The sequence below is a fragment of the Stegastes partitus genome, unplaced genomic scaffold (genome assembly GCF_000690725.1).
Source record: "Stegastes partitus isolate 25-593 unplaced genomic scaffold, Stegastes_partitus-1.0.2 Scaffold21, whole genome shotgun sequence".
Taxonomy (NCBI): Eukaryota; Metazoa; Chordata; class Actinopteri; family Pomacentridae; genus Stegastes; species Stegastes partitus.
Genome location: NW_007577752.1, coordinates 529,331 through 556,608, shown reverse-complemented (window position 1 = coordinate 556,608; position 27,278 = coordinate 529,331). Strand labels below are relative to the sequence as shown.

The following is a 27,278-nucleotide window of genomic DNA, read 5'->3' as shown; positions in this document are numbered from 1 at the left end:
CGCTGATATCAGGCGACTACGAGCTCCAACTTTTACCCGCAGACGTGAACTGTAAAACGGGTTACTCCTCACCTTTCAGCGGTGCGGTGTTTGGAGCCATTTTTCCTGCAGCTGCATTTTTCCATCCACTTGCACAGAGGAGACGTCAGTTCCTGCTGAGGTGGTTGCTGGAGGTTTGGTTGGACACAGTTGGATAATGTTCCTGCTCGGCTGGATCGTTGTTTGAGGCCGGTTCACCGGGAGAGCAGCGCCGCCGTGTGGAGCACAGCGGCCGGTGTCCTCACAGGACGCGTCGCTGTGAACTCTGGACGGATGTGCAGTCATTATATGAGGCATAGCAACATTACAACAACAGATACAAGACGATAAAATATATTTTATTACATCAGTAATGATAATCTTAAGTCTCATAAGAATTCATATACAAACGAAATGGTGGCATTCGAATGCACTGGTATTTTACACTTCTGCTGATTTTTGCTGAACTTTTGTTGAGTTAGTTGAGAAAAAAAAATAGTTTACAAAGAATTTTAGCTCACCTTTTTCACTTAACTTTAACATTTTCTTTTTCAGCCTTATGTAAACATTCTGAAAACGTTTTTCATAACTCTGTATGAACAAAACAAAACAAAACAAAAACTAAGCTAAAAAAATCAATTTATGATAATTCTACTGGGCATAAACATGGTGTTTTGTGACTTCTAGCACCAAATTGAATATGATTTGATGTGTTCAAAAGAACTAAAAAGAGAAAGTCTTGAAGGGGGCAGTAAATACTTTTTCATAGGCACTGTAAGCACATTTACTCAAGTGGCGGAAGCTACTTAAGTTTAATTTTTTAATTTAACTTAACTTCTGTATTTCTGTTTTCTGCCTCTTTAAACTTTCGACCTCACCACATTTTATTGGGAAATACTGTAATTATAAGTACTTTAAATGTGTTTAACAGATAGTCACTGGTTACATTAGTAGTTACATTAAAATACCACTTTCACTGCAATGTATGTAGTTGTAGCCTGCATTTGCTGCATCTTTACTGATTAAAATTTTAAATGCCTGACTCCTATTTTAAGTAATTATCAGGTACCGGCTCCAGTTTTTACCAAGCTGATTCCATTAAAATACTTCTCCATCTCAGTTATTGTCCCGGACATGTGCTGTGGTTATACAAACATATTCACAAATGTGTGAAATCCAGTCTGAACTGTGAATGATGCTGCGCCTTCTCACAGCAAAACTAACCCCGCCCTCGTCTGGGGTTGACTGAACGCCACGTACAGTTTGGCTCAACGCACCTTAAGCCACGGGCTGAGGCGGATTCACTTTGACTGACAGCCGCAGTGTCCAATCAGCTCTCAACGCGACTGTTTTGTAAAGAAAGTGTACTTTCTCTGTCCAATCAGAGTGGCCGGAGGCGGGACGTTACCATGGTGAACACAGACTTTTTTTTGTAGGTTGTGGCCACAGGACTAAAGGCTTGTACTGGTGGTTAGACAGATGACAGCTGTAAACAAGCTCCGGTACTTTGAGGAACAGTCAACGGTAAAAGCTCGGTGAGGAATAACTCAGAGTAGCCGCCACTTTACTAGTAAGTATTGTTTTACATAAACTGTAATTTGTTAGCGCAATTTACTAAATATGAAGCGGCTTGTTTGTGTTTTTTCTACATCTGTGTGATGATGAATTAGCTTCCTTCCTCACTACAAAATCCTCACTAAACAACCTGCTGTTTAAATCACAAAATTGTCAAGTGTGTATTTCTCATTCATTGCTGCGAGTTCAGGTTCACAGCTACGAAGTTCTTAAGGCTGAAGCGTGGCTGTGTCTTTATCCTCCAAACACGTGTGTTGCACAGTATTTTTCTTGTGGTTGAGTTGCTTTTAGGATTAGGACTGACGTGCTTAACTTTATTCCCACATTGTCTCCAGGTGTAGTTGCAGCTTGTACCCTTTTCGCAATGCCTGGTAAATTGAGGGTGTTGTCTTTTATATAGATAAAGCACCTGCTTGCGCTGACTTGGCTCCACACACTGAACCCTACACCATGATGTAGCGCTCCTCATGTAACAGCAGAAAATAGTGATGTATCCTTGTCACTCACTTTTTTTTTTCTTGTCTCTGTTTTATGTAGGCCCTACCTAACCAGATGGTGAGGAGTAAAGCCTTAGCCCGTTGTGGGCTGGTTCTGCTCAGTTTGTGGTTGTGTATCCAGTCAGTGCCTATCAGTGTGGACAAGGCCAAACAAAATCCCAAAGAGGAGGAGCTGGGGCCACCCCAGAGTGCTGTGAGTCACTCTGACATTGTCAAACACAGATATAGCACTTAAATGTGGGTCTCATAGCTAATTACAAAAAAACACCTTAGAGGCTTCCAAACAAGGAAACTATTTTGCCTTCCACTATGTCGGGCAGGGCTTTCTGATATGGAATGTACACCTATTTAACGATAAAAAGCTGTTGGAAAAAAACTAAGTTGAGCAACATCAGCTGAAGGTTCAGTGTAAGACTTAGAAGGATTTATTTGCATAAATTGAATGTAGTATTTATAATTCTGCTGATTCATTCGTGTATTATCATGTTCTGCATTTTTACGGGTTGCACTCTGCAGTGTCACAGGTAGCTGCCACTAAATCCTACACATTGGACCTTTAAGCCAAGTGTCAGAGATTCATATTGTTCCAAACTAATGTTAGGTGTTAACAAGTTAAATGTGGTTTATTTTTCAGGACACCGGCCTGCACTATGACCGCTACCTCAGGGAAGTCATTGAATACCTCGAGAAAGACCCCCACTTTAAAGAAAAGCTTAAAAATGCCAATATGGATGACATTAAGGTACGGATTCACACAACAGCCTGTTATTTTGTAAGGTGTTTACACAACTGAGCACTTTTAATTGAATGGTTGTTTGTTGACTTTTTACTTGCAGCAAGGCAAACTTTCCAAAGAGCTGGACTTTGTTCACCACAATTTTCGGACTAAGCTGGATGAGCTGAAGAGGGAGGAGATGAACAGGCTGCGGATGCTCATCAAAGCCAAACATGACATCCAGGAAGGGAATGGTGAGTTTCTTACTGATATGTCACTGACAAACCTATGCCTCTTGAAGTTGCACAACAAGTTCGGTAATACAAGCTAGCAGTTGGGTCATCGTCAAATGTAGGCTAAGGAACGTGATGTAAAACTCTGCATACTTCACGCAACGGTGACTTCTGCTCACCAGAGGGAACTGCTTAAGAAAACTTACATAGATTGAGAGTACATCACTGTTAACACAAGTTTTTTTTACAGAACAAAAGTACAGGTTGAAGTCAGTCAGCTAAAAACAGAAATAAATTTACGCTTTTTTTGTGTGTGTTATCTAAGTCTTTTCCAGAGCAACTTTGATCTTAAGTTTAAATAACTTGCTGAAGCATGACTGTGTGAAACTCATGGGAAGGAGGAACCACTGAGTTGATGTTTTCAGTAATACAATTGCACATTTTCAGTTTTTAGTGAGTACTCACTAAAGTAAGTAAAGAACTACTGCTAAACATTCAGTCCAACTACTCCCTTCCTTGCAGGCCATACAGTTGACCGCCAGGCCCTACTGAAGCAGTTTGAGCATCTCAACCACATGAACCCAGACACCTTTGAGGTCGAGGACCTGGACCGCCTCATCAAATCGGTACACACACATGTCTGTTTATACTGACCTTGCTCATGTGCACTGTTTGTAGGTACCGTCGTGCTGTTATTGACATATAACTGCAACACAGTCACACCTATAATTTAAAAAAAAAAAACAACAAAAAAAAACACCTTGGCCTATGTTTTGGCTATAATGAGTATGGATGAGTGCATAGAGAATTACAGGTGTCACACAATAAAATCAACTTCTTAGGACAGCTTACATGTCACCTCTGTTAACGAGTCTGGCCTTTTTCAGTTTTAGACTTTATCAGTTGGAGACCTCAACAGCTCTATGTCGCTTGCTGTAGAGGTTAGGCTTGCCAGAAATAAATTCATTGCTTTTGAGAGTGCTACATGTGTCCTATGAACAAAGAGGAAATAATGGGGAAGTCAGCTTAGACAACTTTCTCGTTTCTCGGTTTTTACAGTCAAATGTACAATCAAGTACACATAAATCCTGACAGTATTTTGTGTAGCTTTTAATTCTCTGTAGTGTTGAGCTTTGTTCTTTAGTCACTGAATAACTAGTCATGTCTTGGGATTGCTTGGGAACTAAGTAATAAATGAGTGTTTGCTTTATCTGTGAGACTTCGATGTGACGCCTAACTATCAACTGCCATGACATTGTCATACACAGTATACCAGGTGAGCACTTGCAGGGCTGTAGGATGGGACTATCAAACATACACTTCCTGGCAACTTTATTGTGTACACCTGTTCAACCAACTGTGAAAGCAAATATCTAATCAGTCAATCATGTGGCAGAAACTCAGCACATCTGCTGCAGTTCAGAACAAGCAACAGAATGATGAAGAAATAGGATTTAAGTAACTTTGAACCGAGCATGGTTGTTGGTGGCAGAGGAGCTGGTTTGAATATTTCAGAACTGCTAACCTACTGTAATCTCAGAGAATGGTCAGAAAAAGAAAACCCTCTGTGTGAAAATGCCTTGGTAATGACAGCTGAGGTCAGAGAAGAATGGCCAGACTAGTTCATGCTGATTGAAAGGAAACAAGTAATTCAAGTAACCCCTCATTCCAAAGGTATGCAGAAGACAAAAGCACAACATGTTGAACTTTGAAACAGGTGGGCAACAGTAAAAGAGGAACACACCAGGGACCACGCCTGTCAGCTAAGAACAGAAAACTGAGGCTGCAATGGACACAGGCTCACCAAAATGAGACAATAGGCGATTACAAAGGTCACCTGGTTCGATGAGTCTCATCTTCTGTTGTGACACTCAGATGGCAGGGTGTAAACAACATCAAAGTATGAATCCATCCTGCCTTGTTGCAACAATTTAGCTGGTGATGGTGGTGTAATAGTGTTTATCAGCTGAGCATCATTTAAACATCACAGCCTACCGGAGTGTCTTTGTTCACTATGCCTGTGACTTTATGAGCACAGCGTACTCATCTTCTTATGGTTACTTGCACCATAATGACCTCCTATGTCACAAAGCTTATATCTCGCACTTGTTTCTTGAACACGACAATACATTTACTGTATTCAAATGGCGTCCGCTGTCACCAGATCTCAGTCTAACAGAGCACCTTTTGGATGTGGCAGATTGTGCTGCCCACAAATCTGCTACAACTGCGTGGTGCTATTGTGTGAAGGCAGATCTGAAGGCAAAAGGGGTTCAAGCTAGTACCGGCAAAGTGTAACTATTATAGTGGCCCATGAGTGACCCAACACATGATGCATGGTACTGATTGATCCACGATCTGCATGGGACATGAAATGCTTGAGTTTAATTCTCTATGGGACAAGACAGCATATTGGACAGAATCAAACAGTTCCAGTCTGGTGGACAAATCTGTACAATCCAGATTTGAGGTTCCTTTTTTGACTTTTTGTTTTCTGTTTGTAGGCAACCAAAGACCTGGAGAACTACGACAAGGACCGCCATGATGAGTTCAAGAGGTACGAGATAATGAAGGAACACGAGAGAAGGGAACGCCTGAAGAACTTGAATGAGGTGGAGCGCAAGAAGGAAGAGCAGCACTATGAGGAGATGAAGAAGAAACACGCCGACCATCCCAAAGTTAACCACCCTGTAAGACACCTGCTGTAATGATGTTCATTCAGAATGCTAATAGAGACTGCAAGTCACTCAGTATGGTAGCGTTGGGGTGAATTCTCTGTTATTTCTTACATTATTCTCAGTTTGATTCTAAGTTATTATGAGGTGGTATAAGGTAAATTTATGCTGAATAATGCTATTTGGGAAACATGACAGGTTATTAAGAGCAACAGTCAATAGAGCCAGTTCTATTTAGATGTGTATATTCAACAATTTCCCTGAGGTTTACACCGAAGGGATCAATAAAGTTTTATTCTATTCTTCTATTCTATAACAGTGCTAAAAAATAGTCCACAAAATAAAGATGCCAACTGGCAGTAAGATACAAAAAAGAGAAGAAAAGGAGAAATGTTGACACTGTATGTGTGCAGGGCAGTGAGGACCAGCTCAAAGAGGTGTGGCAGGAGGCAGACGGTTTGGACCCAGAAGACTTTGATCCCAAAACTTTCTTCAAAATGCACGGTAACCTAAGACCATGTGTTTTCCTCAGCATCCAAGAAGAGCTGTAGAATTCCAGAATTTCCACTGTAGTCTCTTTTTAATACATGACCAGATGTGAGTGTAGCATTGTGAAGTGATTCTACATGCGAGTAACAAAACTCGTAGATTGAGCTTTGCAGCTCGTTGTGTTTGACAAGTGGTCACATGATCTGTATTGCACATCAGTTCCATATAACCTGACACATTGTATGCATTGATCTTATACGCCTCCATTGCAGACAGCAATGGAGACGGCTTCTTCGATGAGAGTGAGCTTGAGGCTCTTTTCACTAAAGAGGTATGATTATTTATTAGATTTTTTTCTAACTCTGGTTCTGCATGGTTTATGATAATGTAAGATGTCAATAAGGAAGCCTTATAAATTAAATTTGTGTGTTTCTTCAAGCTGGAGAAAGTGTACAACCCTGAAAATGAAGAGGACGATATGGTTGAGATGGAGGAAGAGAGACTGCGAATGAGGGAGCATGTTATGAACGAGGTGAGCCACCACAAAAACAGAGCAAATTCATATCTTAGCAAAAATGCAGAATTAGTTTCTGAAATGTAATGTGTGACTTTAAAAAAGACCTTAAGTTTCAGCGCCCACCCCCAGTCAATCAATTTTTTAACAAATAGGTACAAAAATGCATTATTTCTTTTAAGCAGTGGGGTGTCAACCATATCATAAATTGATGGACATGGTGTTCTTCAAAGCATGTGACAAATTGTACAGAGAACTGTGCAAAGATTGCCAGTTAAATAATAAATCCCATTCTCCTCATCATTTCAGTGTGAACATGTACAATACACGCACTGAAAAAGACTGTATGAATTGGAAAAATCTTTTTTTATTTTTATTTTTTATTTTTACATGTGCCATGCATCCACACTTAGCATGCAAACAATTAACTTACCAGATGGAGCCCTGGAAACATGGGTCATGCATTCACACCATGTGGCCAATCAGATGAAGCCCCATTTAGCTGTCAGCTACCCTCACATTAACTGGTGCCAATTTGGTAGTGCTTTGCACCATAATTTAGGAAAGAGAGGAAATTGTCAAGGGATTCTTGTATTTTGTTTAAAGAAAAACATTAAAAGGAGTGGGGGAAACTATACTTCTTACAGTCATAACATCTTATTTGAATTCATTTTCTGTTTAATTGGTGGGGTGTCAATATGCATTTTTTTCAATACAAGCATTTGAAATTACTTATTTAACTTCTTTATTCAATTTCTTGGGGTCTGTTTGCAGTGTAGCTTTTAAAGTAAAAAAGACAGGAATATGCTTCAGTGTTTATTCATCAAAAGTCCTCTCATCATCACAATATTCTATATTGTTATTGCACATCACAGATTTTTCTCACATTGTGCAGGCCCAGTAGGAAACAGAGTTAGAGCTTTGAATAAAATGTTGAGGCTTTCATTTAGGCTTATGTGGCCAGTCAATAATCCTAAAGTTGTTGATTAAAGTTGTTTCATGTGTTGATGTTCAGGTGGACACCAACAAAGACAGACTTGTGTCACTGAGCGAGTTCATGGCAGCCACTAAGAAGGAGGAGTTCTACGAAAAAGATGAATGGGAGGTAAGAGACAGAAATGTTCAGCTTTTCTGTGGAAGATTAGGTTCACCAGATTGTGTCAAGATTAGGTGAAAATTGCTGTATGTTTTACATATTTTATCAATATTAATTTAATCATAAGTCAAATTTCTGCTGTCTTGACACTAGTGAGCAAAATGCTGACCTAAGAATCACACAAGTAGCAGTAGACTAAACAGTTCGTTTGAAGATTTCTTAATTTAATATTGTCATTTTAAAGTCAGTTTTTCACCACTTGAGAAAATTGGACAACTGCTATTTTGTCATAACATCTGACATGTATCCTATTTTTTACATTAATTCCATCCTTTAATTCCCTGCCTTGACACTACCTCACACACCTGTTGTCTCCACAGACTTTAGATCAGAACCCATTGTACACTGATGAAGAGCTCAGAGAGTACGAACAGCAACTGGTCAACGAGGAGAACGACATCAACAAGAAGTCAGTCGAGTTACAGAAACAGCGGGAGGAACTTGAAAAAAAACAGGAAGAACTTAATGCTCAGAAGTTAGGGCTAAAGCAGGTGAGTCAAATTTTGTTTTTTTTTTTTGTTAGCTGTTGAAATATAATCAGGAATTAGGATTTCTTCCCTTAGTGGCCTGCAGTTACCTGGATGGCACTAAAGATAAATGAATCCACACCATTATCTACATTTAGGCTAATTTTTGGTGCAACATGTTATTGGTTGGCATGTAAAGCATTTACTTCCTTCTAACAGCACTTCTGAAACAGTTTTCAGTTTTGTGATGTTCTAACACTTTGTCTTTCTCTGCTCAGGCAATGGAAGAAATGGAAAGAGTTAAAGTTCAAAGCTCTAACATAAAACGTAAGTATGACATTTCAGAATCAAATGTCAATTTAACTAAGGAGGTTTAACACAGACTTTTACTGTAACCTACTTTGTTAAAGGAATTAACTTTTAATATTGCACTTTCAAATTGATGGGGTACAAACAAAAGAAACAGAAAAAAAGTAATGTTAAAGAACCATATACGTGATATATAGTCCCAAGGATGAGTTACGCTCCACAAATGTTGGAAACAGCAGTTTCCATGATGCAGTACGTCTTCCATCATCTGCTTACTGATAACACAACTCATCAACAGAGCCAGGAGTTTCTGTAACTGAGGGTCAACCAGCACCAGTTGTACCAGGAAACAGTCAACCACTGCCCCCTGTTCACCAGCAGCAGGATGTACCAGTGCCAGGACACTCTTAGCAGGCCCCACCACTCTGTGTGCTGCATGAGTGAGTGTGTATGTGTTTTTGTGTTTTAATGATTCAAATTTTATGTTACTGTTAAGGATTTTCCAAACATCTTTTGACAATGATAGATCTAAACATCAAAGGCACATAAAAAAAAGTGATTTCAGGCTATTGAATCAGTCCTAGTGCCAGTGATGCTCTTTTTCTTACTGGCCAAATTGGCTGAATGAGCCAGATTTGAAATGTGGATCTGGTCCCGTTTTCTACGTGGACAATCAACCCTTTTGTTTTTTCTCATTTGATCTTTTATCACAACAAGGACTCTGTTCTCCATGGGGAGTTCTTCGGGGTGAAATGGGGAAGGCGGCTGGCCTGATAACTGAATGTTTTGTTTTGTGCACACTGTACTTTATTGTCACTGGTACTGTCTCTTACAGGAAAAACTTTGAAAATGTATTTATTTTTGTGGTAAACAGAGACAATTCTTTCTGAAAAAAATGAATGTGAGAAGAGTAACTTACTTTAGAAGAAATTATTCCAGATTATATGAAGAAGTTTTATACTCACATTAAATGCACATTCCTTCTGTATCACTTGTATTTTCTAGCTGTTGTGTGTTTTGGACTAGGTGATTGTGGAACAGAATCAACAGATGAAGTTAGATATATACATATATATATTTAAATCTTTAATTTTTTATAATTGTGTTGTGTTACAGTAATAACTGTAAATTCTAAAGTGGTTGTTTGTGTACAGTATGTGTCGGTGTTTGGAAGTGTCTGTGAATTTGTGTCACCTTCAATATTAGAGAACTTTTATTTAATGTCCACATCACTGTAAACGAGGCATCAGCAGCTTCGACTTGGCCTCATCTGTGTCATTGGAGATAGGAAACCTGAGTTAATCTCCACAAAGAAGCGCAGCATAAAAAACAGACTCTTTATATCAGATTAATATAAGAAATAAAATTAGAATATAAACACAGTTGGAAAAACAACCACCTCTCTGTACCCTGCTGTATCTGCTTGCTACTCTAAGTTTGTTTACACCCCTTTAAACAAAGAAGTAAAATCTGTCCAACCAACATCTAGTATAACAAATTCATGAAAATGTTGTAGAAAGTTTGAATGTTGACAATAAATTTGAATGAGCTTGCAAGTGTAATATTTCTGTCTCTTCTTTTTTTTAATCATACACACTGATTATCTTAAAAACACAATCATGTTCAAATTCAAATCACCATTAAAAAATATAAAAAAGTTAAAAGTAATACCACTGAAGGTCAATGGTATATGGACAAATGACAATTGTGTAAATGAGCAAACTCCTCCATGTACATTCAGTTTTCTATATATGACTGGCTTAGGCGCTCAATGAGGTAGGCGCCTGCGGCCACTGGTGGGTATTTGTTTGAGCCGTCGCAGCAGGTGATCAGAGCCTCATCATCGGGTTGGACAAAGAAAGCCAGAGACTGACGGGTGCTGGAGTCTCCAACAGGAGGCAGCAAAACCCTGTGGATCTGAGGAACACAACAACAACACTGTAAACCACAGACCTTTTTTGTTTTTACGCTACTTGATGAATTGACAATCAAGTTGTTTTTAATCGTATTTTTGTAACCATGGCATCACAAATACTACCCTCTAACAGCTGATTTCAGATTAGTGTAAAGTGGACTAAAACGTCTGGGGCAATACTTGAGCTCATTTACTTTATGAATGGCCAAGCTTGAACATCAGAAATAATCGTTTCTACAAAAGTCAGCAATGAAACAAATGTGTTATCACAGTTTAACAGGAGCTTCACACAATGCTTGTCTCCAAGAAGACTAAAGTAAGACTAAAATCAAGGAGAACATCTTTTTTGGCGCCTGTCTGGGGGCCTCTGCTCCTGTGAGCCAGTGGAGGTTTAGCAGGATGAGCAGTATTGTACTGTCTGAAATAGCTACCTTAATTTTCACTTATTTCACATTAACAATGCACTAAAATCTGATTCTGAAGAATGCTGAGGCAAAAAATAATCAGTCCAGCGGCTGAATCTTGATTTACACTAAACAAAAATATAAACGCAGCACTTTTGTTTTTGCTCCCATTTTTCATGAGCTGAACTCAAAGATCTAAAACCTTTTCTATGTACACACAAGGCCTATTTCTGTCAAAGATTGTTAACAAATGTGTCTAAATCTGTGTTCGTAAGCACTTCTCCTTCACTGAGATAATCCATCCACCTCACAGGTGTGGCATATCAAGATGCTGACGAGACAGCATGATTATCGCACAGGTGTTCCTTAGACTGGCAACAATAAAAAGCCACTGTAAAATGTGCAGTTTTATCACACAGCACAATGCCACAGATGCTGCAAGTTTTGAGGGTGTGCAATTGGCATGCTGACTGCAGGAATTCCCACCAGAGCGGTTGCCCGTGAATTGAATGTTCATTTCTCTACCATAAGCCATCTCCCAAAGGCGTTCCAGAGAATTTGGCAGTATTTCCAACCGGCTTCCAAACCGCAGACCATGTGTAACCACACCAGACCCAGACCCAGAACCTCCACGTCTTCACCTCCAAGATCGTCTGAGACCAGCCACCCGGACAGCTACTGCAACAATCAGTTTGAATAATCCAAAAAATTCTGCACAAACTGTCAAAAACCGTCTCAGGGAAGTTCATCTGCATGCTCGACGTACTCATCGGGGTCTTGACCCGACTGCAGTTCGCTGTTGTAACCAACTTCAGTGGGTAAATGCTCACATTTGATGGCATCTGGCCCTTTGGAGAGGTGTTCTCTTCATGGATGAATCCCAGTTTTCACTGTACAGGGCAGATAGCTGACAGCGTGTATGGTGTTGTGTGGGTGAGCGGTAGGCTGATGTCAACACTTTGAATCGAGTGGCCCATAGTGGCGGTGGGGTTTCAGGTCTGTTGTTGTGCCATTCATCCACGATCATCACCTCAAGTTGCAGCATGATAATGCACAGCCCCATGTTGCAAGGATCTGTACACAATTCCTGGAAGCTGAAAACATCCCAGCTCTTGCATGGTCAGCATACTCACCAGACATGTCACCTATTTAGCATGTTTGGGATGCTCTGGATCGGTGTATACGACAGCGTGTTCCAGTTCCTGCCAATATCTGGCAATTTTGCACAACCATTGAAGAGGAGTGGACCAACATTCCACAGGCCACAATCAACAGCCTGATCAACTCTATGCAAAGGAGTTGTGTTGCACTGTGTGAGGCAAATGGAGGTCACACCAGATACTGACTGGTTTTCTGACCAAATAAGATAAACTTTATTGATCCCTCACCGGGGATACTATACCCATACATTATATCATGCATAGGTATTAATATACAAATGATAGAAATACATGGGTATTTGTTTTTGTGTGTCGATATCAATTTCAGTAACCAGTATTTATGTATATCAATGTGTTTAATATATTTTACAGCAGTGGCGGCTGGTTAATACAGGGCGCAGGGGCGCCTTCCTCCCACTACTAATGTCCAGATAAAAAATAGTTCTCAAACGTACAATTAAGTTGTAATTAATTATAACAAAATAATAATAAAATTAATAATAACGTTCATATTCTTTTGATATATGAACAATATTTGTATTATTAACAGATTTAACATGTCTTTACTGTGTGTTTACTAATTTTACATTTCCTGGATGCTGGGCGCCGGCCACATGAGTGTGCATGTAGCTCGAAAAACTTTTCGTGATCACGTGACCTTGGCCTGTGCTGTGATTGGCAGCTGCAGACTTTCTCACGGGACGCAGCTCGGTGCGACCCGGACCCTCCCACTTTTGCTGTAAGCCAATAAATTTTGTCTTTATTTGCTTTTGTCTTCTGTGGTTGGATATCAAAACTGTCCTTCGACGTTCTTGCGACTGCGCTTTCTGACACCGTCACGGCCTTTCCCCTCCTCTGGTACTCCATCACAGCTACTGTTGTGATGGTTTAATGCATCGGTCTGCTGTCAGTGGAGAAAAGACTGCTCGTAGAAAAGAGCGCGTGTAGAATTCATGTAACTGGGTTTAACCTCCAACAAATCTGACATGAGACGCCCTAGTTTATTATTTTTAAAGTAATATCTGGTCGCACATCTGTCTGAGCACACCACAGCCACCAAACAGCATCTGCTGCAGCCTGCTGTGTGAGGCGTTCAGGGAACATCAGTAAATCGTAGCATCTATCGATAAAAAAATGTTCAGCAACTCATATGTTATACCTTTGACCAGGTGGGAGGTGCAACAAAATGAGAAAGTGGGTGGTATTGGTATTACCAGTGAAAAAGTCAGTCTGAATTGTATGTGTTTTTTTTTTTTTTTTTCTTTTTCATTATTTATGTTGTGTGTTTTGAGTTTGTACAGATCCTGTAAATATTGCTGAACGTTTGATGAATGGTTTTGAAATTTACTTCTGGTAAGTCTTTATAATATTAAATTATATTATGATTAGAATATCCTCCAAAGGTAGACAATTTGCATTCCTGTAAATGGTTGTGCCTGATGTTACTCATATTCTAATTCCTGATTTTAAATAAAAGGTCATTTGCAGACTGCGTCCCCCCACCAAAAATTTTCACCAGCCGCCACTGTTTTACAGTAAAAGTTCTCTGACCAGCATGGGGAAATATCTGCAGGAGAAGGGCCACGAGAGAGGTGCTGCACTTTGACTCTTTGGAAATCAAAACTTAGTCCCTTTCATTATTGCTTAATTACAATTTGTCTATTGTAGATGCTTCATGGGCTGAAACCCTCAAAATCAGAGACCTCAGGAGAAAATGCAGAGACTGTTTAACCTCATACATTTTTGTCCTTCATGTTGCAATACTGTTAATAGTCTTCTCACACACAAAAAAAACAAACAAAAATAATGGTCTTAGCTCACCACAGAGACAAACTGATCACTGGTCCAGCGCTGCATCAGGTCAGCGATGTTAATGAGGATGGCTCCGGGGATACAGGGAGCAGAGACAAATTCACCTGAACGCGTACGGACCTGAAGGCAGAAAAGATTTGTTCCACAAGTTACTTGAAATCACACAATGTGTTAAATGATTAAACTGAACAAATGGCTGACTGATGATTGAACAGATGTGTCAAAGGTTTGAAGTGGTTAGCAGCAGGTGGATCAATGCCATAAACTGTAAAACTGCATATGACACTTGTGGCCGGATGCATTTAACTCTAGCTAAAGAGATAGCCAGAGACAAACACAAAACTACATAAATACATCTTGAGTGAGTTGATAATTACTCCCAATAAACACTTAAGGCCTGTGCTTCACAGAGAGGTAGAAATATGAGGTGTTACCTGCAGCCCTTCAGAGGTCTGGAACAACAGAGTGATGCTGCCGTAGTCTGAATGCTCTCCACATCGCAGCTGACCTTCCTTTGCTTTCTCGCTGTTCACTGGTGGGTAGTAGAGGGACCGCAGAGTTGTGCCGTTCTCGTCAGCTGCAGCAGACACATGAGCATTATTGTAATTTGATTTGTGTATTTATTTATTTTGGCACAAAAAGGCTTTTCTGCTATGAGGTTTTCTGCAGCTAAGGGAGTCTTTTTTTGGACCAACCTTCATCAAAACATCAAATGAGGGAAGATCCTATGGAAGAATGGGGTTCATCCTTCTAGTAAAGTTCAGAGACTTGGAGAATCAGTTCAAAAGTGCTTTAAAGCTGTTTTGGCAGCTTGTGGTGGCTCAACTCTTTACTAAGACACTTAATGTTTTGTCACGCATCTGTATGTGACCTGAATTTTAGTATTGCAGTTTAGTATTTTCCCTGTGTACATACAGTATCTAATTACTGCGTTTCTCTGTGCAGACAAATGCTGTTCTGATTGGATGTTTATGGCCAAAGAGGAAGCACAGACTGGGACCCCTGCACCCAGCACACAAACAAACAGTACTGAACTCTCTGCTGGGGAAGCTTCCAGAAGACACCAACATTTGTGTCCCTGACCAGAGTGCATGATGGAAAAACTTACTCATGTCGGCATTCGGCAGCAGAGATGAGCTTATTGAGGTATATTTTATAGTGAAGGTATCAGGTTGAAACTTTGATCAAGACTAAATTTTTGAAGCGACAGTTCAGAGTCATAATTGCCGACATCATAAGCAGCCAGCAACAAAATAAGCAGTCTGTTATAGCGGGAGCAGTGATTGTGCTGATCGTACTTCCTATTAAACGGTGTGCACTTAGAAACACATCCGGGTCCATATCCAGACCGAGGGCCATCACCCTCAGCACCCGCAGACTCAGCTCTTTACAGCTCTGGAAGAAAGACATCTGGATCTCCTGGAAACCAGTTACAGCACCTGATGACGGCCATTTCTACAACAGAAAGGAATCATTTTAGAGTCTGATTAAAGCCAGTACTGATGTTAGCATGTCAAAGTAAAAAAAAAAACACCAATATATCTGCCAGCATTTGTTTTTAACACGGACACCTACAGTATGCAGTGTGGTTTTTTTTTTTTTTTTTTTTTTTTAAAAGAACTTACCAAAAACTCTTTATGTCAAGGTGAAAACAGATTTCTACAAAGTGATGTCAATGAATAAAAGCTTAAAGTATAAAATAAGTGATCGCATAAATACTCCCTTCACATAAAAAAGTCAAAATATATTGTATTGAATATCGGTGATCATTTAATTTTGGTTGATATAATTCAGTACGGAGCTTTTACTGATAAACAGCCCGTTGAATATATTGTACTTTAACCTCTAAACTGATAACACAAACAATGAAGGGAGATCAATTTGGACTTTGTTCTGTGACTGAACAAAACGTCCTTAAGTAGGTTATGTTGTTCTAATTCAAACTTTGTCCATGAATCATTACTATGTCTGGATGAAGTGAAGCAGCGTTGAATGCCTCCTTTAGGTCTCCAGGTCTTCGTGGATTCAACCTGAAAAGCAAACATCTAAATTTAAAACCAGTGAAATAGTGCAGATAAGGAGGATGTGTTCATTTTCTGATTTATACTTCTCAGTTTCCAGGGACACCCAGCCATGGTTTGGATTGATAGAGAAGCTTTTCCTGCAGAAGGGCTGTTTCAGTTCATCTGGCTGCAGGAAGAACTTCTTGGATATGTCCATGACACGGTCCACCTATAATCCAAACCCAATGGTGAAATTAGTTTACAATTTGGCACAGTTAAGGGGAAAAATCAATGGAAACCTAAGTTACAGGGCTGAAAGTTTAAATATTATTGCTTTTATTGCATGCAAACTACAAAGAGCCAGGTCCAGATCTGAAATTACTATATAGATGGGTCAAATCTGGACTTGGCTATATCTGAGAGGCTGAAGAGTCAGTTGATCGCATTAGACCAGGTCTAGATCTAAAACTACTTTATACAGAAAGGTGAAGGCAACACAGTGCTTTTAGAGTTGGACATGGTTTAATGTAAAACACAAAACAAAAAACAAAAACAAAAAAATAACTGTCAAATCTCTCTCTTTTTTTTTTTTTTTTGCATTTTCACAAAAAAAGAAGAAAACTTTTACAAATTGCAAACTCTTAAACTCTCCGGTGTAACCTAGTCCAGATTAGATCACTCTGGTCTAATGTGATCTGCATGCCACGAGAGCAGTACAACCTCTTTTTTTCTGACAGCGTCTGAGCGGCCTCACCTCCTCCTGCGTGATCCCGGAGTTCTTCAGATAAACAAACCCGACCTGTGTGAAGGCAGTTTTCAGCTCTGCGCCCAGCTCCTGCAGCTGTTCGTCATTAACATGTTTCTCACTGAGCCTGTAGGCGCTGAAGTCTACCACCGGGATGCTCATCTTCGAACCTGTACCGTCAGATTTGCAGAGTTTCTTAAAATTTTTCAGAACTTGCGGTTTTTCAGCGTCTGTTACTGTCCGTCATCTGACGCTGTCCAGCCAATGGGAGAGCAGCTCCGGATGACGCAGGTTGACGCTGCAGCGACGCCCCTCACCTTTGGATGCTGAGCGCAGGTGTGTTGTGGAGGTGCCAGCTGTCTTATTTACCGAGTGGAGATCTGGCAAAGTGAGTTTTCTATGCTGGATTTCGACAGAAGATGTTTGATTTGAAGAAAGACTGGAGCATCTCCTTTGCAGGATGCGGCTTCATGGGGATTTATTATGTTGGAGCCGTCAGCTGTATCCTTGAACGGTTCCCCCGCTTCATATTGGGCGCCTCTAAAATCTATGGATCTTCTGCAGGTGCTCTGACGGCTGCTATTCTTACTTTGGGAATACCCATAGGTGAGTGTTTAGTCTCCTCTCTACTGGCCAAAGCTCCAGTTAAAATGCACCATTTAAAAGTTACATTGGTAATAAGCAAATGTTAAAAAACAAAACAAAAAACCTAATCTGGAAAAAAATTCTATCTGACCCCTCAGAATCAGCTGATTTTAATGTGCAATAAATTTAGTATATTTAATGAAGCCATGCAACATTTCACAGGAGATTTTCAGAGGCTGAAAAACACATTTGAGCAGGTGTCATTATCAAAAGGCAAAATCAAGTTTTTGCATAGGACGTTTTTTTTTTAAACCAGCTTTAAGCATCAATATTGTGGATCATATCATAGGTCCAATATTAAAATAGCACTCGTTCAATTTTTTTATACTTTTATGTGATTCTTTGTTGACTCTCTCAGACTAATTATATTTCAGCAGCAGGTAACAACTTGTGTTTACATCCTGATCATGGCAGTGACACTACTGTACCATGCACTTTATTCTTGATAAACAATTATTTGCAACATTGAGGTTTAGGGTCTGAAGATGTTCCGAAATGGGTCCAAGTGACTTTCCAGACTAGTCAGCGATTTCCTTTTTCTAATCTTTGCTGAGCTTTCTTACTTCCTACTCTACTGTTTGAGTCTAATGGGTGTATTAAATAGACCAAATTTAAATTGGCTGAAACTAAGGAGTCAGCAGCTACACACACGACAAATGAAAAGGCTACGTCACATAGAAAATTAGATTAGCACAGATTTCTACATCACCAAAACTGATAATTCAAGTTGCTGTTTGTACATTTTTAACCCAGCGGACTTTGTCATATTTTTTGAAGACCTGTAATAAATCTCTGCAAAAAACAAAATGCAGGATTGTTTTTTGTACAAAGATGCATGTGTTTCAGTGATTTTGTCATAGAAAAATGGGAGTTGTAGGAGTCATTGGAAACTTGGTTTTTACAAGTGTATGAACTTTTCACAACTCTATCTCATGTTACTGATGCTCAAAGTTGGTTATAGAAAAACACCCTGAACCAAAACAAGATTTTGGCTTTAGATTGTGACAATTTTACCTCTGAAGTGGATGTTAAATTGATTTGGTTTTTACTTTACTCAAATGTGATTTTTTTATGGCTGAAAATTTTATGTCTGTCTTCTTTGTGTATGAAGTTATGAGAGCTCAAAAACAAGAGTTGAAAAGTGCAAAATTTCAATCATCCTCGATGTACTTCAAGGGCCTGAAACTTGGAAATTATTCATAGTAAGGCAGGGGACACCCTAGACAGGTCCCCAGTCTATCACAGGGCTACACAGAAAGACAACCAAGCACACTCACATTCACACCTACGGACAATTTAGAATCACCACTTAACCCCAACAAGTTTTTGGACTTTGGGAGGAAGCCAGAGAACACAGAGAGAACCCACGCTGCACGGGGAGAACATGCAAACTCCACACAGGAAGATCCCGGGTGTCCTAATCAAGACCGGGGACCTTCTTGCTGTGAGGCAACGGTGCTAACCACTGCAGCCCGTTTTAATAAATATACTCAAGTTATTACATACAAAAATCAGCTGATTCTGATGGGGTCAGATGGGGGAGCTCTCACAGATTTTTCGTAGATTGACCCATGACTCTTTATATTATTAATGCAAAATTCAGTATAGCTCTAACACAACGAGGTGCACTGCCCTGTGATAAATCTCCATTGCCAGTGCCATTATCAACACCATGGAAAGTATATCTAAAATTTACCTGGCAGATGACTTCCTGGCAGTAAAACCAAACCCTGACATCACTCAACTGAGCAATTAAGAGAGATTACTTATGTTCATTTAATGAGGTGAAAGGTTATCTCACTTATGTCCTTAGATGACAAAATCACCATCATATTATTTTACAGTCCATCTGAAGTATTTAAAAAAATAAAAATTGGAATGGCGCTGATCCTTAACGTAGCTTTTACCAGATATGCGACCTGTCATTGTAATAACGTACTTTAGTATTTTCACCATACACATACAAGATCTAATTACTGTGCTCCTCTGTGCAGACAAATGCTGTTCGGATTTGATGTTCATGGCCAAAGAGGCGAGGAAGTACAGACTGGGGCCCCTGAACCCAGCATACAACCTGATGCAAATCGTGCAGGACTCTCTGCTGGCAAACCTTCCAGATGACGCCCATGTTCGAGCCTCTGGTAAACTCTGTGTGTCCCTGACCAGAGTACCCGATGGCAAAAATTTAATTGTGTCAGAGTTCAGCAGCAGAGAGGAGCTCATTGAGGTATATTTTACAGTTTAGATATCAGGATGACATTTTTATCTAGAGTAAATGCTTTTGAACTTGAGAGACAATTCAGATTCATAATTGCCAACTTTATAAACAGGCAAAAGATAGGAGCAGATTAGATAGAGTTACCCTTGTTTTGAACAACTGTTGTGAAAGATTGTGAAATCTGATTAAACATAAGAGGAAAGAAATTGTGAAAGAAATTTCTTAAGAATATCTCAGCCACCCTACTCTACCCTATTCTACTTTTCTGTGGCTGAGGACAAACAAAACACAAAAATCTTTTTGTACGTTTCTCAACATAGATGAATTTGTATTTCTGCAGCTAAGATGCAGCAATATCTGTCTTTTCCAGGCCCTTATATGCAGCTGCTTTGTCCCTTTGTACTGTGGGGTTATCCCACCCACCTACCGTGGAGTGGTAAGTGAACCAGCAAACACCAACACGGCAACACGGAAATGGTTAAGCCACAAGTTTTACAGTGAGCTTCACTCTCTTGGTCAACATTCAAACTCATAATTTAGCAGCTATTATGATCAGCAGTTTGAATTACACCAGGTAGCATATCCAGGTTTCTCAAAAATGTGTATTTATCTAGGTTTGTGAAACCAAGATATGATGTCACATGTGCAAATGAAAACTGGAAGACTTGGTATACCCGGCAAATTCATAGAAATTGTGTACAAGCTTTTGAATAGAGCTCATTCACCTGAATTTCAGAGAGCATACAGTACACAGAGTAAGGGCCCAATGTATTCTCTGCTGATCAACACCTTCCCTGCCTCCCCAGCACTATGTGGATGGTGCTGTCAGTGACAACCTGCCTCGCTGCCAGCTGAATAACACGGCCACGTTCTCTGCGTATGCCGGCGAGAGTGACATCTGTCCCCGAGGCAGCATACTGAACTTCCATGAGGTGCGCTTCAACAACGTCAGCATCCAGGTCAACTCTGAGAATGTGTACAGGGTGACCAGCACCTTCTTTCCACCAGCGCCGGAGGTGAGACAGTCTGTGTTTGATTGCAGGGCACAGCACCGAAAAGCGCTTATATTAAGTTTGAACACTTTGACATAACGACCACTGGGACTACATCAGTGTTTTTGCATGTTTCACTACAAATTCTATCACTCCCTAAAGTGTGAATGCATTTGTCCTCCTTTAAAGAGCCATTTTCCAGTCATTGAATTGTTTTTTAATAATCAGCTTGCACATGCATGGTTCAGATTTTATAGAATAGAATAGAATAGAACAGAATAGAATAGAATAGTTTATTGTCATCAAACATGGTGCATGATGAAATTTAAGATAGCTGTCATATTAAGGTGCATTGAAGATATAAATGTAATAGACATCATAATAAAAACAATATACAAGTGACTATAGCAGAAGAAGAAATAAACAAATATAATATTTACAATCAAGATCAGTTTCAGAAGACCCGATATTGCACATTTTAGAGTAACTGACTACATACACAGCATTAAAACCATAGACAGGTAAAGTGAATAACACTGATCTTCTAGTTACAATCCAATGTTCTGCTGGGAAGCTTTGAGTCCTGGCATTCATGTGGATGTCACTTGGACACGTAACACCCATCTAAACTTGTTCCATATTTTTTTGTCATATGATCTTTTTTCTCCCTCTCTCTCGCTCCAGCTTTTATTTGAAAAGATATTGAGTCTGTGCATGTCATACAAAATGTGCTATAGAAATAAACTTGTCTCTAGTTAGTATATTTGTGTGGTGCAACTGTGTGTTTTATGTGAAACATCTCTAAACCTTGACAAGGAGGTGACGGTCCAGTAGATGTTTGTGAGAGCTGAATCAGAGAACTTAAAGTTGTACAGGAGAAATGAATACCCCTCTTCAATCATACCAGCTTATGAAACTGAGAGTTGCTATGACACTGACATGCTTTTTTTTTTTTTTTTGATGATTGGCAAAACTGGCAAATAACCACCTTTGGGCTACTTAAGTTTGTTTTCTTCTCTTTTTCAGATGAAAACATGTTTCTAAAATGTGTTGTTGCAGTTCTATTTGAACCACAGCGTGACTCATCATTATTCATTGTTGTCCTTATGAAAAATAGTTATTTTTTTAAACCTGATAAAAGCATTTACTGTGTTGCTGATCTACAGTAACCTGGACCTGTAATATTGCATAGATCGAGTGGACGTAGCTTGCATTCTCAGTAAGCGCTCTTGGATTTTTCAGGCAATGGCTGAAATCTGCCACAACGGATACATGGATGCTCTTCACTTCCTGAAAGATAACAGTAAGAACATTGTCTGTCTGTGAAACATTTATATAAACACAAAGTGGAGAAGAAGTGTATTCAGTTCATCCAGCAAAAGTAACTTACAGACTGGAGATCATGTCAGAGAAACTGCAGAAAACATAGTGGTTACTGTCATGTTCTAAGTAATCCAGTTCTCCTGGTTTCTTATCATTTCAATTTTATTGACCAATCACAGATCTGATCAACAGAGATTGCCCCCTGAGAAGTTTGGAGACACAAGCATCCAAACCTGCTTGTTGTGCGCTGGAGAAGGAGCCAGCTAATGCTGAAGAGTCTGATAAGGACACGCAGCAGAGCGGAGCGAAACCTTCTCAAGAAGATCACCAGTGGTTGGATCCAAAGCTCATAGAAAACCTCCCGATTAGCATTCAGAAGGGTAAAATATTACAATATTATGGTTGTAGTCAGCAGGGAACTAGTCTGTTTGGCTAAAGAAAAAGACAGAGTAGGACTACAATTCATACAAAAGAAACAATAACAGACCTGTGAGCTGGTACTATAAATTGAATGCAGTAAAACTAAATAAAATATTTCTCACTGTGTCTGTGTCAGTGCTGTGTGAGGCCTGTAGAGAGACACATCCTGCTGCTGGTCTGTTGTCCCACATGACCGGGTACCTACCAAAGAAAGTGACTTCTTACCTCCAGAATCCTCGAACTCTGCCTGTTGAGTCAGCCCGTTCTCTAGCCCAGAGGTCTGTATTCATTACGTCACCACATCCAAAATGTTCTGCTTGTGTGGAGCCTCTCACTTCCCAGTGATCATCAAGTCAAATGACATCTTTGTGATTTTAATGTCTAAAATGGAGGGTAAATGAATTTTATGGGTTAGTCAAATACCATACTGACCAAGCATGCAACAGGACTTTTTGTACTATTAATAAAATCGGGGGAAAAAAAGTTATTTTTGATTGCAGTGTATTGTTATTGTTAAAACTTTCATTCATGTCAAAATGTTAAATTTGTTACATCTTATGGAAATAAGATAAATAAACAATTTCTCCTTTAAAATAATACAGATTTTATCTCTAAAAAATATCTGAGTCCTTTTTCTACCACTGCCATTATGCACTCATTTGATTTTCCAAGACTTTGATTGCTGCTTCCAGACTAGTGGGCTGGATTCCAGATGTACCGAAGGACTTGAGCTGGTTCTATGGCAGGGTTGGAGACGGAAACAAGCAAGCACTGAAGGACAACATGGGCAAGAGTGACAGGTGTGTAGTGCAGAGAGTGCAGAGAGCATGTCCTCTCTCCACCTCTCTAGAAATAAGCAGGCTGAACCATGATCTCAGACATGATATGTTATCTCAAAGTACAGATAAGAGACAAATGTAATCATTAGTTTTACACATTTCCTGTTGTCAACTGAAAAGTGAGACAAGAGGAAGGTTTTATCTGTTATAAATGAAAAGTCTACGATTGAGTATTTCTGTTTTCCTTTGGTACTATGTCAATCAGCACAAGACATTGTGACAATCCATCCACTAGTTGTCAAGACATTTCACCCTGGACCAAAGTATCTGAAACACATACTGACATTGCTTTCCTTAAAGCCAAACAGTAGCATGACTTAAATATAATCATTATTATTGAAAACTGTGCCTTTTCCAGTGAGTCACCGCTGCGCAGGTCTAAAAGCCTGCCATCAGGTCTGAACCTGTGGAATGAACGCAAAGAAGACATAAATTGTTCCCCAGTGAGTCCAGATGCCACTCCTACCTCCAGCAATATCTTAACCTGGAAAACATGCAGCACGTTGGATTTGACTCCCCCTCCTACACCCCCCACCAGCACCAACTCCAAGTTTGATGAAGCCACTGTGAAGTCACCACCGAGCGCAGGCGGAGGCTGGGCTTTGGGCAGAGCTGTGGGGTGGCTCCGAAATATTGCATCTGAACAAACTTCAAACCTCAAGAAAACAGATGAGTCAGCGTCCTTTACTGGATTTAAGTAAATCCATTTTAACCTGAGTAGAATGTTTTTGCAAACTTGATGTTTTTTTCACAGTCACTGAGCCTTGGTGGGTTTTGACTGTTCATCTAGCAGTTCTTACTCAGTTATTTTGAAGTGGAAAAACATGAATAAAATGCATTTATACTTTCAAAGAATGTCATTTTTTAAATGATGTGATTATATAAAATTATATAAAATGCTATTATACAGAGCATAAGGATAGGTGATGACTGTCCTCAGCTGACAATGATGCTAAAAGGCAGCAGCTGTTTGTTGTTCATGTCTCTATCGTCTTACATAAACATGTTAACATTTTTATTACCTGTTTGCTTTACCAGCAGCCCTGTAGCTCTATTGGTGGCAGGCTACAAGCTCATGCCAGGAGCTTTCCAGAGACATTAGAGCTAAAGCGACCTCTGCTGGCAAAATTAGATATGAAAGTTTTACTCAAAGAATTCAAAATGTAGTTTGCTTTGCTTGCTCTTTTGGAAATCTAATGTGTTATTACAAAGTTTTGGTGTGTTTAGTATTTGTCTACATGAGTAAAGAAAAAGGCATGCAGTTTGCCCTACTACTTACTAAGGCACAACTTCTCAAGTGTGCAGATGTAACACATCCCTCAGTTGACAATCTGGATCACTCTCAGCTGAGAATATCAACAAGAGAAGAAATGGTGCTGCTTTTTACAGCCAATATAAATCCCAAACTCTGAAGCAGGGAAGCTGAGAAACATCAGTTACCATCAGTTACAGAGGGAAAGAACTGTGTGGTTCAAACTACACAGTACCATTAAGATGGAAATATGTCAAAAACATTTTGAAGGACTGGAAACTGAACGACATGAAATGGACAAGTCCCTGTTCATTAACACTGTGCACTTTTGAATTCATGTAGATTCAGTTTCTGGCAGCATAAATCTCTTTCTATATCTGTAATTTATCATTTAATCTTTAAGTTTAGCATTTGTTTAACCTTTGAGAGGGTGTGCAGAGCTTATCTGGGCCTGGCGAGCACCACCTACCAACCAACATGACAGCAGGACTATGCTGCAAAGTAAAAAGACCATCAGAGTCCCTGTCATTGTGTGAACAGAAGCTTGCAAAGCAGCAACTTGTACATGATCTCCATGAATACATCATCATTATAATGTTAACATTTAACTGGTGTGATTAACATGAACTATAACACAAATTAAGTGGAAACATCAGAATAAAGGAACTTTTCATTAATGACAAGTGGTATGCAGAGGGTATGTCACTTTTACACAGATTTGGTGGTTTTTGGGTACACAGAGCATTTGAGTGTCTGCACATGTGTACAGCAAAATGAGTGAGGAACAAGAGAGAAACACTGAAAAGGAAGATTTGGATGCAAAAAGAAATCAGTTGCATTAAAATATTTCTATTACAGAAAGGATGATGTCCACCAATAACAGACACTTCGCGTCTTGAACTTCTTTCTACTACATGATGCAAAACCTAATTTGTATGACCATTTAAATCAGCACCACAAAGCTTGGTATGACAGTATGAAGCCAGATCTGAATGTAAAAAGCAAGAAACTACTCTGAATGCCTTTTCCAGTGTTACACCATATGAGAAGGTTTCCAAATGTCTGAGAGAATCACTAGTGTGATGTTTGAGGTATGTAACACTATTACACAACTTTTTTTTTTATTTTTTTTTTTTTAACCAAATTACCGTCCCAGAGCTGAATAACAAGTGCAAGTTGAAACAGAGCTGTCACTGGTACAGGGCACTGGTTCTGTGCATGAACTGTACAAAGCGTCTGATGCTTCCTGCAGTGCAACCATCAGTTGCTGTGTGTTCTGTGGCCTAAGAACCCTGCTGATAAACCTCTGCCACCCTAAAAATTCACCCTTTGGAAAATCTACTTGAGCTGTTTTGAGAAAATAAAGAAAACACAATGGCTATCTACATATGTGCAATGAAACATAAAATAACTCAACACTGTCAGTCCTTCAGCAGACAAGATGTGTGGAGTTATTACTCAGCCACAGGATATGTTTACAACAGTTGCATCTGTAAAATTTGTAGAGAAAGGAAATGCTGTATTTTTATTGGCACTGAGTTGATATACAGATAGGTAATTTCCAACCGATGGCTCGAGTCCCCAAAGAGACAAGGTGTTGAATTGTTTGTCAAGTGTTTCTTGACTTACTTCTGAGATGCCTTTAGCCTCAAGAATTCTGCAGGCTCTGACAGCAGACCTTTGCTGGTTTGGAATAGAGGCTTCACCCTGCATGGTCTGGGCTGCACTGAATGAAGACACCTGCCAAACAGTAGGTGGTGATCATTCGCTGTTCCTATAGGACTCATGTAGGGACTGATTTCAGGCTGTCAGTCATCCTCGGTGGATGCAAGGTTACTTTCTGATGTCTGAAGTCAGCTTAGAAACAGTAGATTTATTTCAGGAAGTCTAAATTTGAAGTGTCATTTGATCTTTAAGTTGTTTACTTCTTAGCACAGTTGTGTAATCCACCTCGAGTGACCTCTGGCTCCCTAAACACTGTTTGAGTGGCACTGATGGCTGTGAGGGCTGCAAGGTGACACAGTTGGTAGCAATGTTGCTTCGCAGCAAGAAGGTCGCCGGTTTGCGTCCCGGTGGGGGCACCAGGATCTTACTACGTACAGTTTGCATGTTCTTCCCGTGTTCTCTCTGGATTCCTCCCACAGTCCAAAAATATGTTGAGGTTAATTGGCGATTCTAAATTGTCCGTAGGTGTGAATGTGAGTGTGCTTGGTTGTCTGTCTCTAAGTGTAGCCCTGTGATAGACTGGTGACCTGTCCAGGGTGTCCCCTGCCTTCACCCTGAGTCAGCTGGGATAGGCTCCAGCCCCCCTGCGACCCTAGTGAGGATTAAGCAGTGTATAGATGATGGCTGTGACGTTCTTATTAATATCCATCTGAAACACACTTATGATGTGAAATCTGTCACTTTTGCTTTAGCTGGGATTAGTTAGCTCACACATAATTTAGCTCACAAAGTATCTCATTTACAAATGCAGCTCCACGCTGCCTGGAGTTCTTAAACTCTAAACTTCATACATTTAAACTTAAATTATACTAAACAAGTGCATTTACTTCTGATACTGTCCCACAATGAAAGATACGTGGAAATCACTTTAGTTTTTGGGCAAATCAAAGTGAAATGTATTTGTACTGACTGAATATTCTCTGTGATAAATATCAATAGACTAATCAATTTTCTAATCTGCGTTTTATTAGCTGTAATGCCAACAGTGTAAAATGGACTCTGCAGCAAATCAGGGCCAAACAATAAAATAAATGTATGAATATGGATTCTCATTTCACACCACATGTGCAATTTGCACTGCTGGAACCTTGTTCAGTGAGATTATTTAGCATGTTTCCTCCCTTCTGTATGACTCAAAGAGAACATCATCAAGAAAGGAAATGGTAGCGCTTGTTAC

The 27,278-nt window shown here is 39.7% G+C and overlaps 4 protein-coding genes across 5 annotated transcripts in view; 2 read left to right on the top strand and 2 right to left on the bottom strand.

Annotated features, from left to right (window-relative positions):
• pik3c2a (phosphatidylinositol-4-phosphate 3-kinase, catalytic subunit type 2 alpha) overlaps window positions 1-184 on the bottom strand; it is a 49,719-nt gene extending 49,535 nt beyond the window's left edge. For both annotated transcript variants that reach the window (XM_008294205.1, XM_008294221.1), the window contains exon 1: window positions 73-184. The gene's annotated coding sequence lies outside the window, so the exon portion shown is untranslated. The remainder of the gene's footprint in view (window positions 1-72) is intronic.
• Window positions 185-1,478: 1,294 nt separating this feature from the next.
• LOC103366485 (nucleobindin-2) lies at window positions 1,479-10,204 on the top strand. Its single transcript, XM_008294233.1, has 13 exons — window positions 1,479-1,588; window positions 2,131-2,283; window positions 2,725-2,832; window positions 2,927-3,059; window positions 3,561-3,664; window positions 5,543-5,728; window positions 6,127-6,217; window positions 6,475-6,533; window positions 6,642-6,734; window positions 7,732-7,821; window positions 8,193-8,363; window positions 8,618-8,666; window positions 8,947-10,204. Exons 2-13 carry the CDS (start codon window positions 2,146-2,148, stop codon window positions 9,057-9,059), a joined length of 1,335 nt encoding a protein of 444 aa, XP_008292455.1. The 5' UTR covers window positions 1,479-1,588; window positions 2,131-2,145; the 3' UTR covers window positions 9,060-10,204.
• LOC103366494 (UPF0676 protein C1494.01) lies at window positions 9,844-17,040 on the bottom strand. Its single transcript, XM_008294244.1, has 7 exons — window positions 16,697-17,040; window positions 16,047-16,171; window positions 15,903-15,969; window positions 15,238-15,394; window positions 14,374-14,516; window positions 13,949-14,059; window positions 9,844-10,565 (listed from the first exon to the last, which is right to left on the bottom strand). The coding sequence occupies exons 1-7, from the start codon at window positions 16,847-16,849 to the stop codon at window positions 10,386-10,388; spliced, it is 936 nt and encodes a 311-aa protein (XP_008292466.1). The 5' UTR covers window positions 16,850-17,040; the 3' UTR covers window positions 9,844-10,385.
• A 17-nt stretch (window positions 17,041-17,057) lies between these two features.
• LOC103366505 (patatin-like phospholipase domain-containing protein 2) lies at window positions 17,058-23,976 on the top strand. Its single transcript, XM_008294255.1, has 9 exons — window positions 17,058-17,293; window positions 19,327-19,559; window positions 19,921-19,986; window positions 20,357-20,566; window positions 21,785-21,845; window positions 22,045-22,245; window positions 22,422-22,563; window positions 22,978-23,085; window positions 23,483-23,976. Exons 1-9 carry the CDS (start codon window positions 17,107-17,109, stop codon window positions 23,823-23,825), a joined length of 1,551 nt encoding a protein of 516 aa, XP_008292477.1. The 5' UTR covers window positions 17,058-17,106; the 3' UTR covers window positions 23,826-23,976.
• The last annotated feature ends 3,302 nt before the right edge of the window (window positions 23,977-27,278 follow it).

Excerpts from the sequence above, each read along its gene's own strand:
- LOC103366485 (XM_008294233.1), top strand. The coding sequence starts at position 2,146 with ATGGTGAGGAGTAAAGCCTTAGCCCGTTGTGGGCTGGTTCTGCTCAGT. Across the intron at positions 6,218-6,474 it reads AACTTTCTTCAAAATGCACG|ACAGCAATGGAGACGGCTTC; the intron begins GTAACCTAAGAC and ends CCTCCATTGCAG. Across the intron at positions 7,822-8,192 it reads ACGAAAAAGATGAATGGGAG|ACTTTAGATCAGAACCCATT; the intron begins GTAAGAGACAGA and ends TTGTCTCCACAG.
- LOC103366494 (XM_008294244.1), bottom strand. The coding sequence starts at position 16,849 with ATGAGCATCCCGGTGGTAGACTTCAGCGCCTACAGGCTCAGTGAGAAA. Across the intron at positions 16,172-16,696 it reads CCGGGATCACGCAGGAGGAG|GTGGACCGTGTCATGGACAT; the intron begins GTGAGGCCGCTC and ends TTTGGATTATAG. Across the intron at positions 10,566-13,948 it reads GTGATCAGTTTGTCTCTGTG|ATCCACAGGGTTTTGCTGCC; the intron begins GTGAGCTAAGAC and ends TGTGTTCCTCAG.
- LOC103366505 (XM_008294255.1), top strand. The coding sequence starts at position 17,107 with ATGTTTGATTTGAAGAAAGACTGGAGCATCTCCTTTGCAGGATGCGGC. Across the intron at positions 17,294-19,326 it reads TACTTTGGGAATACCCATAG|ACAAATGCTGTTCGGATTTG; the intron begins GTGAGTGTTTAG and ends TCCTCTGTGCAG. Across the intron at positions 22,564-22,977 it reads GCCCGTTCTCTAGCCCAGAG|ACTAGTGGGCTGGATTCCAG; the intron begins GTCTGTATTCAT and ends TGCTGCTTCCAG.